Source organism: Acromyrmex echinatior, chromosome 12 (genome assembly GCF_024713525.1).
Source record: "Acromyrmex echinatior isolate Ae372 chromosome 12, ASM2471352v2, whole genome shotgun sequence".
Lineage (NCBI taxonomy): Eukaryota > Metazoa > Arthropoda > Insecta > Hymenoptera > Formicidae > Acromyrmex > Acromyrmex echinatior.
In genome coordinates, this window is record NC_141863.1 from 1988334 (window position 1) to 2004690 (window position 16357).

General features: G+C 32.7%; 1 protein-coding gene across 1 annotated transcript; it reads left to right on the forward strand.

Annotated features, from left to right (window-relative positions):
- Positions 1–3655: 3655 nt before the first annotated feature.
- LOC105143701 (uncharacterized) lies at positions 3656–9978 on the forward strand. Its single transcript, XM_011052158.2, has 4 exons — positions 3656–3802; positions 4162–4349; positions 5376–5483; positions 9446–9978. Exons 1-4 carry the CDS (start codon positions 3656–3658, stop codon positions 9579–9581), a joined length of 579 nt encoding a protein of 192 aa, XP_011050460.2. The 3' UTR covers positions 9582–9978.
- Positions 9979–16357: the final 6379 nt, after the last annotated feature.

Genomic DNA, 16357 nt, shown 5'->3' on the forward strand with positions numbered 1-16357 from the left:
ACGAGTTTTGTTTCACGATCATTTGACATTTTTTAATTTATAAAGTTATTACTATTTGAATTTTAGACTTTCTGTAAAATTTTCAAGAAAGATACATACTTATGCATGATGTTAGTGTATGTATGTGTGTGTGTGTGTGTGTGTGTGTGTGTGCGTGCTGTGCGTGGCTAAAATTGTAAACTTATGGAATGTTACAGAAAATCCAAAATTCGAACAGTTATAACTTGATGAATAAAAGTCGTACGATCATGAAACGAAGTTCATTTGAAAACTTTTGAATTACACTTTCACATACTCTTCAATTTATTTAGAAATCTATTTTCTTTTTCTGTTTAAAAAATGTTAAATGTAATTAAAAACGCATTTTTAGTCCCTTTCATTTCAATTTACTTAAAATCCTGACGTCTTAGGCAAGTTCTGCCAAGTTCTGCGATGGCATCGTGTTCAACGCGAAAAAACTTTTGGGAAATATATTGGCTGTGTTCCAAAATTTATTAAAAATCTATAATTTATGTTACATGCTGTAGATTTTCAATTCTGACAGTAAATTTTGGAATACAGCCACTATATCACACTTCAGAAAGAAAAAGAAAGATTTTTTGTCACATGTAGATTTTCTATTGTCTCTAATGCATGAAAAAAATGGTTTGATTATGTGTTTTAATATCCATCGTGATTATCAACATACATACACATAAATTTCATCTGAAACATTTTTTTATAAAATCAATAAAGTAACGAGATATTTCAAATATAGATAGAGACTTCCTATATATACTATATATATATATATCAGTAATAATAAATTCTTTAATTATAGTTACTTACATATGTGTACATATATGGTAAATTTGACGTCTACATCACGTCATTATTGCAAAGGCTTATTGATATGTTAAAATTAACGTTGAATATAATTAACGTCACTTAATTGACGTATAACGTCAGTAACCAATTGTGACCAAATATTGAACACAACAAAATAACGACAGGCTGCTACCTGGGATGTCTTCTGACAACTACAATTATTACATTTATGCAATTGTAGACTAGGCTTTAGGCAATCCTCTTTACATCTTTACAGCAACTCGCGGTAACTAATACGTTTACATCAATTAACGCTCGTGCATAAATCCACCGCTTTATATCCCCACGACGCTTATCTTTGTGGCGCGGAGATGCGAACGTTAATCGCGTCTCTTAAAAATACGTGACTTCGCATTCGTTGCGTTTCATTAAGCCGCGTCCGCGTCGCGTTTAATTACCCACGCCGCTTTTTCGTGATTCGCCATGTATTATGAAGCTTCATTATCGTCCCGTTCACTATGCGTTCGTGGTTCCTATGCCGTACTTTCATTCTGCGAGTGCGGAAACCGCTCTTCGACGTGCACGACATGACGGGCGCAAGAAGAAACATAAAAAACGAGATAAAATGCAAAGGGAAATTAAAAGCGAAACGCTAATCCGACCTATGACCACGCCATAGGGAGGATAGGCTCATTTATATACGCGCGGTTTAAGTCACAGCTGCACTCTACCTTCGAGTAATGCGCAGTCGCTCTTGTGGATTTTTTTAATCGCGACTGCCCCGTTGCCGCTAAGTCTGACGCATTGTAAGAGACAGAGAGAGAGAGAGAGAGAGAGAGAGAGAGAGAGAGATCATAATTGCATTTCAGCACGTAACTGAGAATTATGGACGATAACCCACCCTCCATGAGCAAATCCCGAAGTCCGAAGAGTACCTATGCAAATTTAATTAAACGCTTGGTGTGAGAGCTCGCGAACCATTTCTTCACGTTGAGACGCGTCGAGAAACGCTACGCCAATATTTACAAGAGACACGATAACACTGATAATCTGTCGTTCTGTATCGCGTATTCGAGAAACGTGATTCTTTCGTATAAATTTAATTATAGGAAACGTTCATTATCAGATCAGAAATTTAACAATTTAAATAAATATATAAAATTAATCTAAAACTTAATAATTATAATTACAAAAATTATGTGAAAAATGGGTTACAAATCAATTTAAGAATTTATGGAATTCTTCATCATTCATTATCAGCACAATTTAAGAATTTGTAAAATATTATATGTAAATGAATTTAAATATAATTAAAAGAGAGAAATCAATATCTACATGTTCTGTCTGTAAATATATAAGTTCTATGGATTTATCTTTTAGAGTAAAAATAATTTTTTTTAAATAATCTTAATTTAACTGTTCTCAAAAGAGAATGTAACATTTAAAATCTAATCTATTCTTAAAAATATGTTTATTGGAAATCAGGTAACATTTTAATAACTTCTTTTTAAACGTTTGAATATCTCACAGTAAAAGTTAAGTGCATATATAATATTATATTAAAGAATAATGTAAATATTCTATATTTAAACAAAAAAAATTTTATATAATATTAAAATATCATTGCTTTACAATTTTGTAATTTATTTCATCTCTCTAAGCTATTATTTATCTATAATATAAGATATATATACAGCGCGATCTCTGCAGAAGGATATTAAAAACCTCAATCAGCATTTCAAACAAACCGAAATTAAATCTGAGAGTGAAGAAGTATATTATTAATTATGTATGAAAGATTTATTCCAATTTGAAATGTCCAATATTATTTATCTAGAAAATCCAAATAACTGAATCAATTTTGTTTTACTATAATATTATATTATATCTTAAATAAAAAATTGAAATAAAATAAAATAGTAATATTAGTATCTCTCTCTTTATCTTCAAGAATAAATCTAATAAAAATAAAATACCTCTGCGGAAATTGGTGCGTAAATTAAATATTCATTACGCGATATATACAATTGTATATGATACAATGTATCTATTATGTTATGCATATTTCATGTACACACCAATATCCATGATAACTCATATTGTAAGCATTTTACCTGTAAAATACTGTATTGTGATATTTTATTATTGTTATTATTTTTATTATTACCGCTTTTTTTTATTTAAATATTATGTACTTTCGAATTTCAGAAAATAGAAATTTCCAGAATTTTTGAAAGTTCATCACTCGATGATTCATTTCGATTTAAAAAATTCATACGACGTCATTAATTGTCATGAAAAATTTTTTTTCATTTTAATGATAATTTCAAATTGTCATAATAATCGTAAAATTTTCGACAGTTCAATATTATCCCGGCCGAATAGACAGCAAATAACTAAATCAAAAAGATTTGTGTATACACATCACATTAACGTTCATCAGTCATAACTGTACAGAGTGACGCTTGCAGACCGGTTCTGCATAATGTCGCAAAGTGATTTTTCGGTGACTGAAATCGATACAAAGTTCTGAAATCTGCAGATTTAAAGGAATCCCGCCTGCCATGTGTTGCCAGTCAGAGAAGATCTTGTAAGCTTAACAATACTATTTTTTTCTATTTATTATCGCGTAAGTACTAAATTAATAAACTTGACTAATACTAATTTTTATTAACTTTCGAACAAGAAAAAAATATTGCAAAATAAAATAGGCAGAAGAAAAAAGAAAGAAGAAAAGAGTACATGTCTATGTAATTTTATATGATATAATAATATATGTTATAATAATATATGTTAGTACAATAATTTACTTACTCTTTACTTAAATTTTCATTATGTCTAATCCACGATGAATTTACTGAATTGCAGACTTTTCATATTTAATTTGATACTGACGTCGCATCTTGTGCTAACAAAAACGACAAACTCGGATATTGCAAAAATTTTACATCGGCCTATTAGAAGTCTAACATTTCCAAAAAATAGTAATATGGGTGTGAGTATATGTAAAAATATTACTAACATTTTTATCAATAAATTGCGTTAGTTACAATATAATTACATGTGATTGTTGTTACTTAATATATATTTTTCCTATTATTTAATACATTTTAACATATTGTAATTAGCTTTTTGAACATATATATATTTCTGTCTTTCTTAAGACATCTTTTATTATTATAAGTTTCCTTTGTTAGAATCTTGATTGAGAGGGAGAGAGAGAGAGAGAGAAGGGGGGAGGAGGGAGGGAGGGAGAAAATAAGATCTTGTTCTCTTAAAACTTTCCCAATTCCGAGAATAGTCCAATGTAGAAATGAAATCGTGCAGCGATTATGCGATTAACGTTTCCTGCAGATCTTCGTCGCTCTCGCGGTGCCACTTGAAGATCCTCTGAGTTCGATCTCACTATCCTACTTCTTCGAGGCTAACTACGTTTTACCGCCAAACATAACATCTCTCGAGCCCTGGACGGGACTAAAAAGGAGGAAGAGGAATATCGAGAGAGCCACAATCTATCAAGTTCTGGAAAGTAAATTTGAGAGGCAAGTTCGCAAACAAATAATTGCGCATTACGAGCACGTGGATCTTCCTTTCATGGATAATCCTTTCATATTGCCTTACGGTATTCATGTTCCATCTAATCTAAAATTCTGATAATCTGGAATAGCTGTTCTATAATAACATCGTAGGATATTCGTGTTTTCTCAAACTAAAAATATTTAATCCAACCGTTTGCTAAATAATTTACTGATATTGTCACTTATATATAATAACAAAATTTAAAACAAACGCAATCGCGAACTATAAATAAAAACAGATTGCCTTTATACATTCTTGGTGAAACTTTATCACTTCTATATCCTCATTTCAGTCTCTAATCGCATTTGACACTTCCTATCCTAATGTTTGACGTCTGATATTATAATAGCAATAATATAAACCGCTCGATTATTTGACTCAGCAAAATATCAAAATAACGATCAAAAACGAGCAAAAAAGTTGTTATATTAATAGTAAAATAATATATATTTGAGGTACAACATCAATAAAAAAATCTTACAAATTAAATTAATATATCATTACTTTGATATTTTGATATTAATAGACCTCCACAAAATAGATAAAAGTTATCATTGAACCAGCTATCATTAAACTAGTATGTCGTAAATCACCTAATTGGCATGCATGATGTAATTAAAATCGATCAATTATTGCATTCAAATTGGCGTCGATCTTTGCGAGCGAGAGGAGTTTCACCTAGAAATTCGCTGTGGTGGCGAATAAAAGGGAAATCAACGGAGAGATTCGAGGCGAATGCACTCCCAGTTTCATTTTACGAGCATTTAGAATTACACTGCGTCTGGGAATTACACTGTCCGACGCAAATATACATAGGTATCTACCAATTACGTATGCACATGAACCTTCAATCCGGTATTTAGAGAATTGTAAGGCGTAAAATAAACAGTTGCCAAGACCGTGCGATTCTCTCTCTCATTCCTCCTCAACCTCCTTCGAATTCCGCGTCTCGCCGTGAGCTTTTCTTGATTTTTCTCCTTTTGTTATAGCTCTGGGTATTCCGGAAGGGAGTGTCTACTGAGAGCAATCTGCGAGACCTCGGAGTTTCCGCTCCAACACAATGGGTTGATCGGTGACATCATGCACGTGATCTTCACGTAAGTTCCATCGTTGGCCTTAACGGCCGAAACTTTATGGCAAATTCATGATATTATTATTTAGTTAAGACAATACACAATTAAAATTATTCTTTTTCATACAACTCTGTTTTTAGTTCCAAATTACTTCGTTTTAAAGAGATAGTGCCGCCAGAGTGAAGCAAATTATTTATTGTTACTAAAAGAACGCAGAAAGAAACTTTGATGAACTTCTAAGTTCGAAAAAATTAAAAATGTTATAAATTCTCGGCTGTTCTTTAATTCTTAAATATTTTTTCGGTATAGTATATCCGGTGTTCTTTTTCCAATACTTTTTCAATGCTTTTTCCACTACTTATAACTTTTTTATTAATAAAAATACTTTTGCTTGATACCATTACACTGTTAAATATCAAAGGAGCAAAATCAATTTCTTGAATTAACATTTGAAATAACATTTTATTATTCTTAACTTCCATTTGCCAAAATGTGATCCAATCCATTTCTGTAGTTAGTTTCAAAGTAAACATTATCTTATTATATTAACGTATGTATTTAGTAAGTAATAAACTAAATTTAAGTCAAATCTAATAATTTTCTTGAGGTAAATTGTTTTACTCCATTGTTTTAGTTCAATTAACGACATATTGCAGCAATGGCGACTTAGAGAAATGATTAAAAATAATTGAAACCGAGTATAATTTGAGTATAATTATGAATTTAACAGTATATGAATTTAACAGTGTATGTTCTTTAATTTTTGGCGTTTTGATTGAAAAAAAAATTTATAATATGTTCATTTTTATGAAAGTAATTAAACAATCAATGCAGAGTATGCTATACCGTAGTAATCAAGACTGTATGTTTAAAATACTTTTATTTAAAAGTATTTGCAAGTGTATTTTGTATTTCAGCGGAGCATAAAGATATTATGTATTTTATCTTTAAAATAAAAAGATTGAAAGTTTTTTTGTAATTAAAAATGATAAGATTGCGGTCAATCTTATTATTTGAAATACAAAATACAATTGTCTTACAAATACTGTTTTTAAGTAAAAGTATTTCAAATACATGCCCAGTCCTAGCAGTAGTTTCCTGTAATACGACGTCTAAAATTAAGATTATTATAGCTACATTTTTTAAAAATAAATTACGTTTTTCAAAGCTTGATAATAATAATATCAAGCAAATATAATTCTTTTAATAACGAGTCTCAATATCTTCATTATTGAGGAAAGAACTCATATAAAAAGATTTGTACACAACATCATTTTCACAGATAAAACCTGGATTATAAACTCACAGTTGAATTTCTTCCCCCGCGCATTACACGATATTGTTCGGTCAACCAACGTGTAAAACGGGCCAAAGAATGCAGACGCGAGTTTCCTCTCTTTCTGCAAAAAGAAACAGGAGAAAGAAAGGAGGAATAAGGGCATCGCTCGCGGGCTTCTTTTTTTCTTCCGGAAATGCGGTATTCCAAGGCGTCGCAAATTGGAGTAGATACGCACCATGGAAAAGCAAATTTGGCTTCCTCGCAGCAACCTTCGCCCATCCTATATAGAGACGCGCATCCGCTTGGCTCGACCTTTCTCTCGCGAGCGAATAAGCTCTCCAACCAGGAACGTATGAATAAAGAACACGGACCCGCGGGCGAAAATGACATTGTCGCCGTTGTCGACGCCGCGACGAAAGAACGAAAAGTCACCTACGTGCGACGCACAATTGCATAATACGTTGATGAATCGCATATTGCTACAAAATGTTGGTGCGCCGCGAGCTCTTCCTTCTACTTTCGCGTTCTATATGCTTTTGTCCTATTATGCAAATGAGCACACGTCTCGTTGCGGACGAACGCATGTAAATGAGCTGAAACTCGCCGAAGAACATTTAACTATTTCTCGTATAAAACATTTCACGGTTGAGTCCACAGTTGAGACGAGACTCTTCGATCCCTCGAACATTAGTCCTCTCGTCTAGCCATTAGAGCGAGTTCTGCTAACGACCTTTCTCGGATCTAGGGCGGAAGATGCAGCATGCGAGGTATACAAGCGACGAGAATGGTACGGTCGTCTCTTTAAGATTTTTGTATCCTGACACGAGATACGCAACTCCTCGCATCGTCGCGTTGCGGCGATGATAACGACAATGCGCGGTTCCTCGCTCATCCGCAAGAATAGCAAAGAGGAAAAAGAAAAAACACTAAGAGTACTCGTTTCACGTCTTCGTTGTTAGCGCAGGTTGCTGCTTGGTAACGTTGATGCGTTATTACACCCGGCTCGGATGTGCCCTCATCTCTTTTTGACTCCCAGAAGAAACGCGAAATTACAAGGAAATTCCGTGTCTCTTTCCGTGAACTGCCTTTTCTTGGCGAACAGCTGATCGACAAGTCACGAGAAACCAGAGAAGGAGATATGATGAAATAAATAATGTGAAATAATCATCTATAATATCTCTCAATACAATAACGGTGAACACTTCCTGTCGATCATTTAATATTACAATTTCTGCGTTGCAGTTTGGAGGGAAGATTTGGCAAACACTTATGTACATTGCGCTTTTTCATTATTTTCTTCGGTAAGAAATGCCGAATAACTTCACTCGGTTTGTACGAGATAACGAAATCGCAAAGTTATGCACAGCGTTCTTAAATTGTTATAAAACCAGTAATAAACTTTTTGAAACGTCCGGCACTTCAGCGACCGGAGGTCGAAAAGCACGAAGCGATACCACCCATCGGATATTTCAGGACGCATCCTGGGATCCAACTTTATTCCTGCGAACTCGCAAAAAAAACTCGCGAAACATTATCGTTAAGGGAAATATTTTTCATTCGGTTCGTTTTCCAGCACGCAGGATATTCAAGATTTATCGTCTCTCATCGAGAAGGTGTACTCGCATAAAAGGAAGGATGAGAGAGGGGAAAAAAAAGATGACAGGTCGAAATAAAATTCCAATAAATCGATCGCATCGCTGTAACAAAAGACGATATAAAAATTGGGCCGGTGAAATCGGTTTTTCTCGAAATGACGATTGCCATGCAAGATGAGGGAATTGTTTTTAGCCCTGTCGGGACTTACAATGCTTCCCAAGGGAAAAACGCCAAGAGGGAACGTATAAATAAAGATCGTTCGATTACGAAAAAAACCCATACGATTTTCTTTCGAGTCATTATTCGCAAATGTACAAGAATGCGTTATCGGACATGCACAAGTTTCGTGATGGAAGTTTTCGGCTAAATTCCTCAAACGCTGGAAAATATTAGAAAGGTAGCGTCGTTATTTTCGATAGAATCAAGATAAAAGCGTTTTAGAGAAATTCTCAGATGAGATTTTCTAAAATCTTTGTAAATGTTTAATTGCTAGGGCATACGACATTACGAAAAGGTAATGTTCATTACTTTCTCTTATCTTCTTTAAAAATCTTTACATCTCCTTTAAAAATAAAAAAGAAATCTCTTCCCATATAGAGTTTTACAATTAGCTCAGTGCTGGGCCATTATTAGTTGCAGTTCAGGTACATTATATTATAAATAAAGAAACATAACCCAAATATATCTTAAATTTCTAACATAAAAGATTATATATTATTTTAACAAAAAGTATTCGTATAAAAGTATTCTTTTTAATTTAGATAATATATTAATTTAATATTAAATAGGAAAACCATTGGCTAATCACAGCGCGTCTTTAATGCAGTGATTCCATTAGATTTCGTATGATGATTGGTGAAATACATTCCCATTCTTTTCAAAAAACAGTTTTTAAATTTTCTCAATTAGAAGATAATATATTTTAATTATTATATCTTTTTGAAACTTTGAGAAATCCTTTTAAAATAATTTCAAAAAATATACTATCTTTTATTCTGTTCGTTATTAATAAATCGCTAATTAATGTTTACTATTTTTCTAAAAAGTCACTGTAAGTACTGAAAGACAATAAGTCGTGATTTAATTATATTAGAGAATTCTCTGCTTTCAGTCCGAGTACTTCGAAACACGAGGGATTGTCGCGAGATGTTATCGAAGCCGAGCTGGTTGGCCGCAATAGAAACTGCTCCAAGTACCAACCGCAGTGTCCATTGGGACTCTTCGACTTGATTGGAGTCCTCGCGTGATTCCTGAAAAATCGTCGCAAGTTTACCGTACCTTTTTCGTAAAGTAAACAGCCTAATTGCACCGGCAGTGGAAACAATCTTAACACTGTCAGAAATTTCGATGATTCACATAGAGACTACACATACGTTCTATAGAAACGTGAACTGATTGAGAATTTTATATTGAGCAATCAATAAGTGAAAATTTAACAAGAAAAATGCAGAACCGGTATGGTGTTATTCATAATTATAATGACTTTCATTCATTTGTTCTAATCTATTTTTTACTTATAACTACATGTTTTTGGATGCAAATGTGTTATGTATATTATTTACATATATTACATTATAAATAGCGTGTAAAAATGTATTATGTTAAAACATACACTATTTCCTAAATAAAATATCGTTATAATAACTTCTTTTTTGCCTTGCAATCCTCAGCTAATTTTAAAATTTAAATATATGTAATATTGCTATTATATGCTATGCTGATAACTCTGCGATAGTTTTCATTATAATTTTGTTCCATATTCTCGCGCCGAAGATTTTATTATGTATATATTCTTTTTACTTGTTACATCGCGTTATTAGATCCTTAAAGCTCCGTGTTGAAGTCGTTATTTTGTTCTCACGCGATTATACAGCAAACTAAGAGTCCTACGGGTATATCCGCCGTTTATTTGTAGTTTATTACCTAAGAACTCGCATAGAGCGCGAAAATGAAAACGGAGAAACAACGCCGTATTATCGAATTATCGCGAGGGAACATATTTATATACTTGCTCGTAATTGCTGTGTGATCGTAAATTTCAAATAGACGAAGGATAAAAGTTATTACCACATTTTTCCAGTTTAGCTTCCGTATCTGAGCGAAGCCGCGAATTAGAGTTAATTCAGTGCAAGTTGAGAATAAATCTCGTTGATAAGAGAAAAATATATTGCATAATAATATTATGATAATATCGTCGCATAATTTTCTGATTAAATATTATACGCGAGCAGTTAAAGCAAATTAAATAAAATGAAATTATATGTACTTTGTTAATTTGTAATGTTAACTAAATCTTTATGTTTAACAAAAAAGATTTTTATAAATTTAATTTAATAACATTTTACTACTTAAATCTTTATCTTTATTATAATTTGCTATACATGAATTGAATTGACCCAAGCGAAAAAATTGACAAACGTACATTTTGCAAACACTACTTACTTTTTTATAATTCAAAAAATGCAATATACAAATAATGATTAAGACAAATATATAATTGATATTTTAATTTTTTTATATATTCAAAACTATAATATTATGTAAACTAAATAAGTTCACGTATTTAAGGACAGAAAAGTCAGTAAATCTCACAAACCCGATATGGCAAAGTAGCATAAAGTGTGGCAACAAAGAAGTAAGAGATATGAGACACAGAAAAAATTACACATAAAAATCAATATAAAAATCAATATAATTAGACATATAACGTACGTTCATCAAAAATTTAAAATATAAAAAATTTTGCACCTCTTTTGTTTATTTTATTATTCTCGTTTTTCTATACAATAATAACGAGTTATTAAAATTATTTTTAAATTAGACAAAAACCTTTTTGAAATCTTTGCGGTGAGCGATTTTCAGTAAAAAAGTTTTAAAATTTCCTATTCTCTCGATTTATATCTCGGGGAGTTCATAAAAAAATCGCGTATTGGCCGACGAAAAAGTTTCGTGATAATAATTCAAGCGATAACTCGCGTGAAATAAAATTTCACAAGGAAATTCGTCGAAAGTCTAAGCCGCGTTGTAAAATTTCCGACTTTATATCCAAAGTTCCCGAAAACGCACTAAATTTTACAATCGCTATAGATAGGAATCCAGGGAATTCTGACACCTATGAAAAGCAAAGCCGGGCATTTTACAGCGTCGAGTTCGCGAAAACTTTTGCCCTCTCGCATAAAAAATTTAAAAGCAATGCCTTCTTCTGCGCGTGAATTGTTTACGCGCAACGATATTCTTTGTCGGTTCCTTGTCAATTTTTTTACATTACGAAGTTAGATAATAAAATTGCTGGCGCAATCCATAATGCAATCTTTTCTCACGTCAATAGATGTATATCTATAACGCATCAAATATATACTACATCATATATATTTAATTCTCAAACTGTACATGATACGAGAAATATTTTTTCGGCCGAGAAAAAGCAGTGCTCTTTTCTTGCTTGGTTTTCAGTAAGACTGAATATATTCGCCTTATACATTTTAGCTGAATCAGAAAAACTACCTTTAGGGCACGTATTCACACTGAAGACAGTGAAAGTATTCAAGTCGCGTGAAAACAGGGTTGTTCCTCTATATGGATGTACCCTTACAAAATTCTTTACACGTGCAACGCACTTGACGAGAAAAACTTCGCACCTCCTAAAAAGTTATGAAGTCATAAATGTTGAGCTCGTATGGAAAGAGAACATTTCCAGACATTTTTCTGTCTCGTCAACCCTTCCTACTCTTGTCAATGTAGTCCTGGCGAAAAGCACATCATTTTCAAGCGTGAATAAATTTGGCTCACGTGGAAAAAGACTAACTCCGTCGAACGCTAATCAAATCGCTAAATTCTATTTGAATGGTTCGCAATGTGCATGAATAGGGACGATAATGCAAAATTAATCCATTCTGATTCAATAGATATCACGAATAGATATCTCTCCTCGCTCTGTTGGCGATAATTCCATTTCACATCGATTCTTAACATTCCGACTGCATGTATCAGCGATGCAACGTTATATCAATGTTAATAAGAGTTAAATTAGTTTCCCCAAGCAAAACTGAAATATTTTTCATATTCGTTTAGGGAAAAAAACCTATGTTACTGAAGTATCTAAAAAAATTAAATACCGACTTAAAAAAAATTTTATCAGAAAAATAATTACGTAGCACTTAAACAATGTTGCAAAAATTTTAACATTCTAGCAACCAATTTTAAGAATCTTATATTTTGATAATCCAAACGAAATTATTTTCAGATCTATAACTAAATTTTTAGATACTTCGATCATGGTTTTTTTCATTTGTCAAACGATAATGTGCGATGTTATTTATTAATATTTTGCTAATCTAACGCGAGTGTTATTAAAAATTATTTATATGAGGTATAGATACTTAGAGATGATCACGATACATATTGATAAATTATTTTCGATATTGCTGTCAATATTTTAGCATCAGTTAGATATATCTAAGAGGATATCAAGCATAAGATATCAAACGAAAAGTTGAGAATATTTTCGTTTGACCACAAAACCTTTCTAGGAAAAATTTAAGTCGTATTCGTCAAAGAACACGCAATCATACAGATAAGAATAAAGCAAATACTTTGACAAGAGATGAAGGCCTGTTTTAAAAGAAAGGTAGAAGTTAGTCCATTTTTCATGTACCTACTAGTATTGGGAAAAGTGAATCATTGCTACTGGCTTTGCCAAAAAAGCCCATCTTGACATTTTATTATGTTATATCGAAGATTTCACAGGCAATAAAACTTAGTTTTCGCAGTTTCTGAAATACAACTCGATTTATTAGCATTTTAAGTTACGTTCTTCGAATAAATTAGGATTCTTTCGCTCGAAAAACACTTCACATTTGAAGCTATTCTCTTGTGTCCAGAATGATCGGTTCGAAAGGAAAAGGAAGAAATATGAGGTATTGCTTTTCGAGCGAAGTATGCTAAATAATCTTGACGGATGACTCACGCGAATATGATACGCAACAGATCATCGTCGTGCACGGCTCATCGCTTGGTTTCACATATTCATCTATACGTATAAGGAGACATTGACGTCCCAGGATAACTCATCCTAAAGCAATGGAGCAAATGTTCTGTCATCGTTCCACACAATGAATGATGTTTGGCGAGACAAATGAGGTGTCCCTAAGAGCAATAGCGTTGCGGATAGGAAGTGTCCGCATATCTCCGTGTATATCCCGGAACATTTGGGAAGTTTGATTGTTTAAACCACAGCTTCGACAGCTAATTGAAAAACTTGTGCGACGGCACAGCATGTGATGTATAGATAAAGAGTAATGTGACGTAGTTAGAAGTATGTCCAACAAAACGATCGGAAGAGAATCCCGATAATTGATTGCTAGGTAATTAATAAATTTTGGACGGTTGCCGCGTTATTATGTCGTTAGCATCTGGCTCAATAAATGCTGTGTCTATTTGACACTGTTCATATAATTATTTGACAGTCGCTTATGTCAGAAAGGAACTTCCATTGTCATTCATGCATATTACATGATAAATTATACAAAATAGATGTGTCATTATATGATAAATTGTATAAGATAGATGTTATTATATGATAAATTATGTAATATAAATGTAGGTATGTATGTGTTAGAGATGCGAGTTCAATGTTGTGCGCAAGAATTAACATTCGCGAACTTGCTATTAATTCCTATTGTGTCACAAAGCGCCGTCTTTCTAACGATATAATGCGATTAATGTTTTGAATTTATTAATTTTATATTATATGTCGCCGTTTATCCGTCAAATAGAGACACATTAGTCATTTCCGCCACTCGACATTTTTCTTCCCACAGAAGACATGGGGTGAATGATGAATAGGGGAGAAATTGGATTGAGTTTGCAGAAAGGGCGTTTCCTTAAGAATTACCGACAATGGGTAAGAAATCCTCCCCCTTTAAGCCGAATGCACGTCTCATTGTGCAGTTTACGAATAGCAAAAGTAATTTTGCCGTAGGCAATTTATAAATATGACAGTATATTAATAGTAAGAAGTAAAAAAAAGAAAAGAAAAAATCGATCGAATATCTTCTTTTCTTGCTATACTTAAAGATGTAGATTGGATGGACAAAACATTGTAAAATCAGAGAGACTCAAACAAAGTACTTATTACAACAAAAATTGTTCACATTTAATTAAATTTAATTAAAATAAATAGGTTTTCAGACTAAATTAAGTTCATGACAAATTGAAAAAAGTGTTAATTGTTTCTCATCTGCAACGCGCAGGTTGCACTGAATTAATTTGGTTCTCCATTTCCTCAATTAAAATTTTTCAAATTTATAATTAGCGAGACACATTTTATTTTAATTTTATAACAAATTGAAAAGAATACTAATTATTTGCGATATGTTGATTGTCGATTTAGCACTCATCTGCCATTCGAGACATCCAAGGCTAACAGCGATTCGACGTTAAGCGACTACGAAGGCCTCTAACGTTCCCATCAGCATACGCTATGGGACTCGATGGGATATGCGCTACCAGCTAAGCGTAAACGACAATATGCAAATTTCTCGTACTCATCGGGTCCGATTTAAATGTGGCGCATCTCACGAACGACCGCATCTAATCAGTCCGGTGCACCAAAGGTATCTCGGTGCATTTACAGAGAAATGACGTTCGTCTACGACAGGGCGGTTTGCCGATCGCTACTCGCGAATGTAAAACGATCAAACGACTCAAGCAAAAAAAATTGAGCTTTTTAGATATCCCGAAGAAATTCGATGAATTCCTTCGCACACAGGATAACGTTCTGTATGTACCTCTACACACACATTCACTCATATGTGTGTTTCTAGGTATACCTAGTGTCCTTAGAATACAAAGTTTGGACCAATCATTTCAGCCAAAGTCCTCAAGTCATAATCGGTTCATAATTCTTATTTCAAGATCTTTTAAGTCTTAAGTCAAGATCTTTTAAGTAATATTAAAAATTAATACTGCTCTATGATTAGTATTCATAGTCAATTTTTATATTTCAGATTATCTTTAATACAGTCTTGAGATATTATGAGTCAATCAAAGGGCTGTATTAATATCTCAAAACACATTACTCAAAATGATCTTAAAATAAAAACAAACTATTGAATACTGTCTTATGATTAGTTTATGACATCTTAAGACTGTATACTTAGAACGGTCTTAAATATAAGATTCCATGAACATCGGCTTTAAAATGGCGTATGAATGTATGAATCTATAATGTTCTAAATAAATGTTCTTTGAAAGTTATACTACATTTTTATTGGTACTGCCATTTTAAAAGGCCTATGTATGTGAATAAATAAAATGTCTACAAGTTTTCTAGACTCTGCAATTCTAGAGACACTCGGTACATATACATACAAACACACATATTTACACAAACAGACGTACGGAATATCCGCCCTATCTCTCTCACGCGCGGGGAAAAGCTGCGCTTATTGGGAGAATCCCGTTTAAGGGATTTGAGCGACAGGAACGGAATCACGGAAGAGTGCAGCTAATCAATCTTCAGAAGCAGATAAGATGAATCGTTCAAGGGAAGCAATTGTTAGACACCACCGAGCGGACGCAATTAAATTAACGGCGATTTGAGGAACGTCATTTGTCTGTGACGGCCACGCAAAGACGAATTCGCAATACTGTCGAATTCAGAGAAAAAGGTCGTATCAATAACTATAAATTCATAATTAAATAGCGCCTCTATATTATAAAATTATAATAAGAATATTAAATAAGTTGTATAAACTAAGAAAATGTAGTATTATTAACCATTTAGTAATATTAATCATCTACAAATGATTAATATTACTACATTTTAGTTCACCTAATTTATTTATTGTCTGTATTAAAACTTTATAATATATAATAGTATTTTTATAATATGTAATAGTATTTTTTAAAGTTACTTCAAAAAACAATGATTAATTAGTTACTATATGATATAATGTACTCTATTTTAAATACGAATCTTAAAAAACTGTAATAAACTTATTGCAAAAAATATTGCCTAAGA

Coding starts and splice junctions, on each gene's coding strand:
- LOC105143701 (XM_011052158.2), top strand. CDS start 3,656: ATGAATTTACTGAATTGCAGACTTTTCATATTTAATTTGATACTGACG. Junction 3,803..4,161: donor CAAAAAATAGTAATATGGGT/GTGAGTATATGT, acceptor CGTTTCCTGCAG/ATCTTCGTCGCTCTCGCGGT. Junction 5,484..9,445: donor ATCATGCACGTGATCTTCAC/GTAAGTTCCATC, acceptor CTCTGCTTTCAG/TCCGAGTACTTCGAAACACG.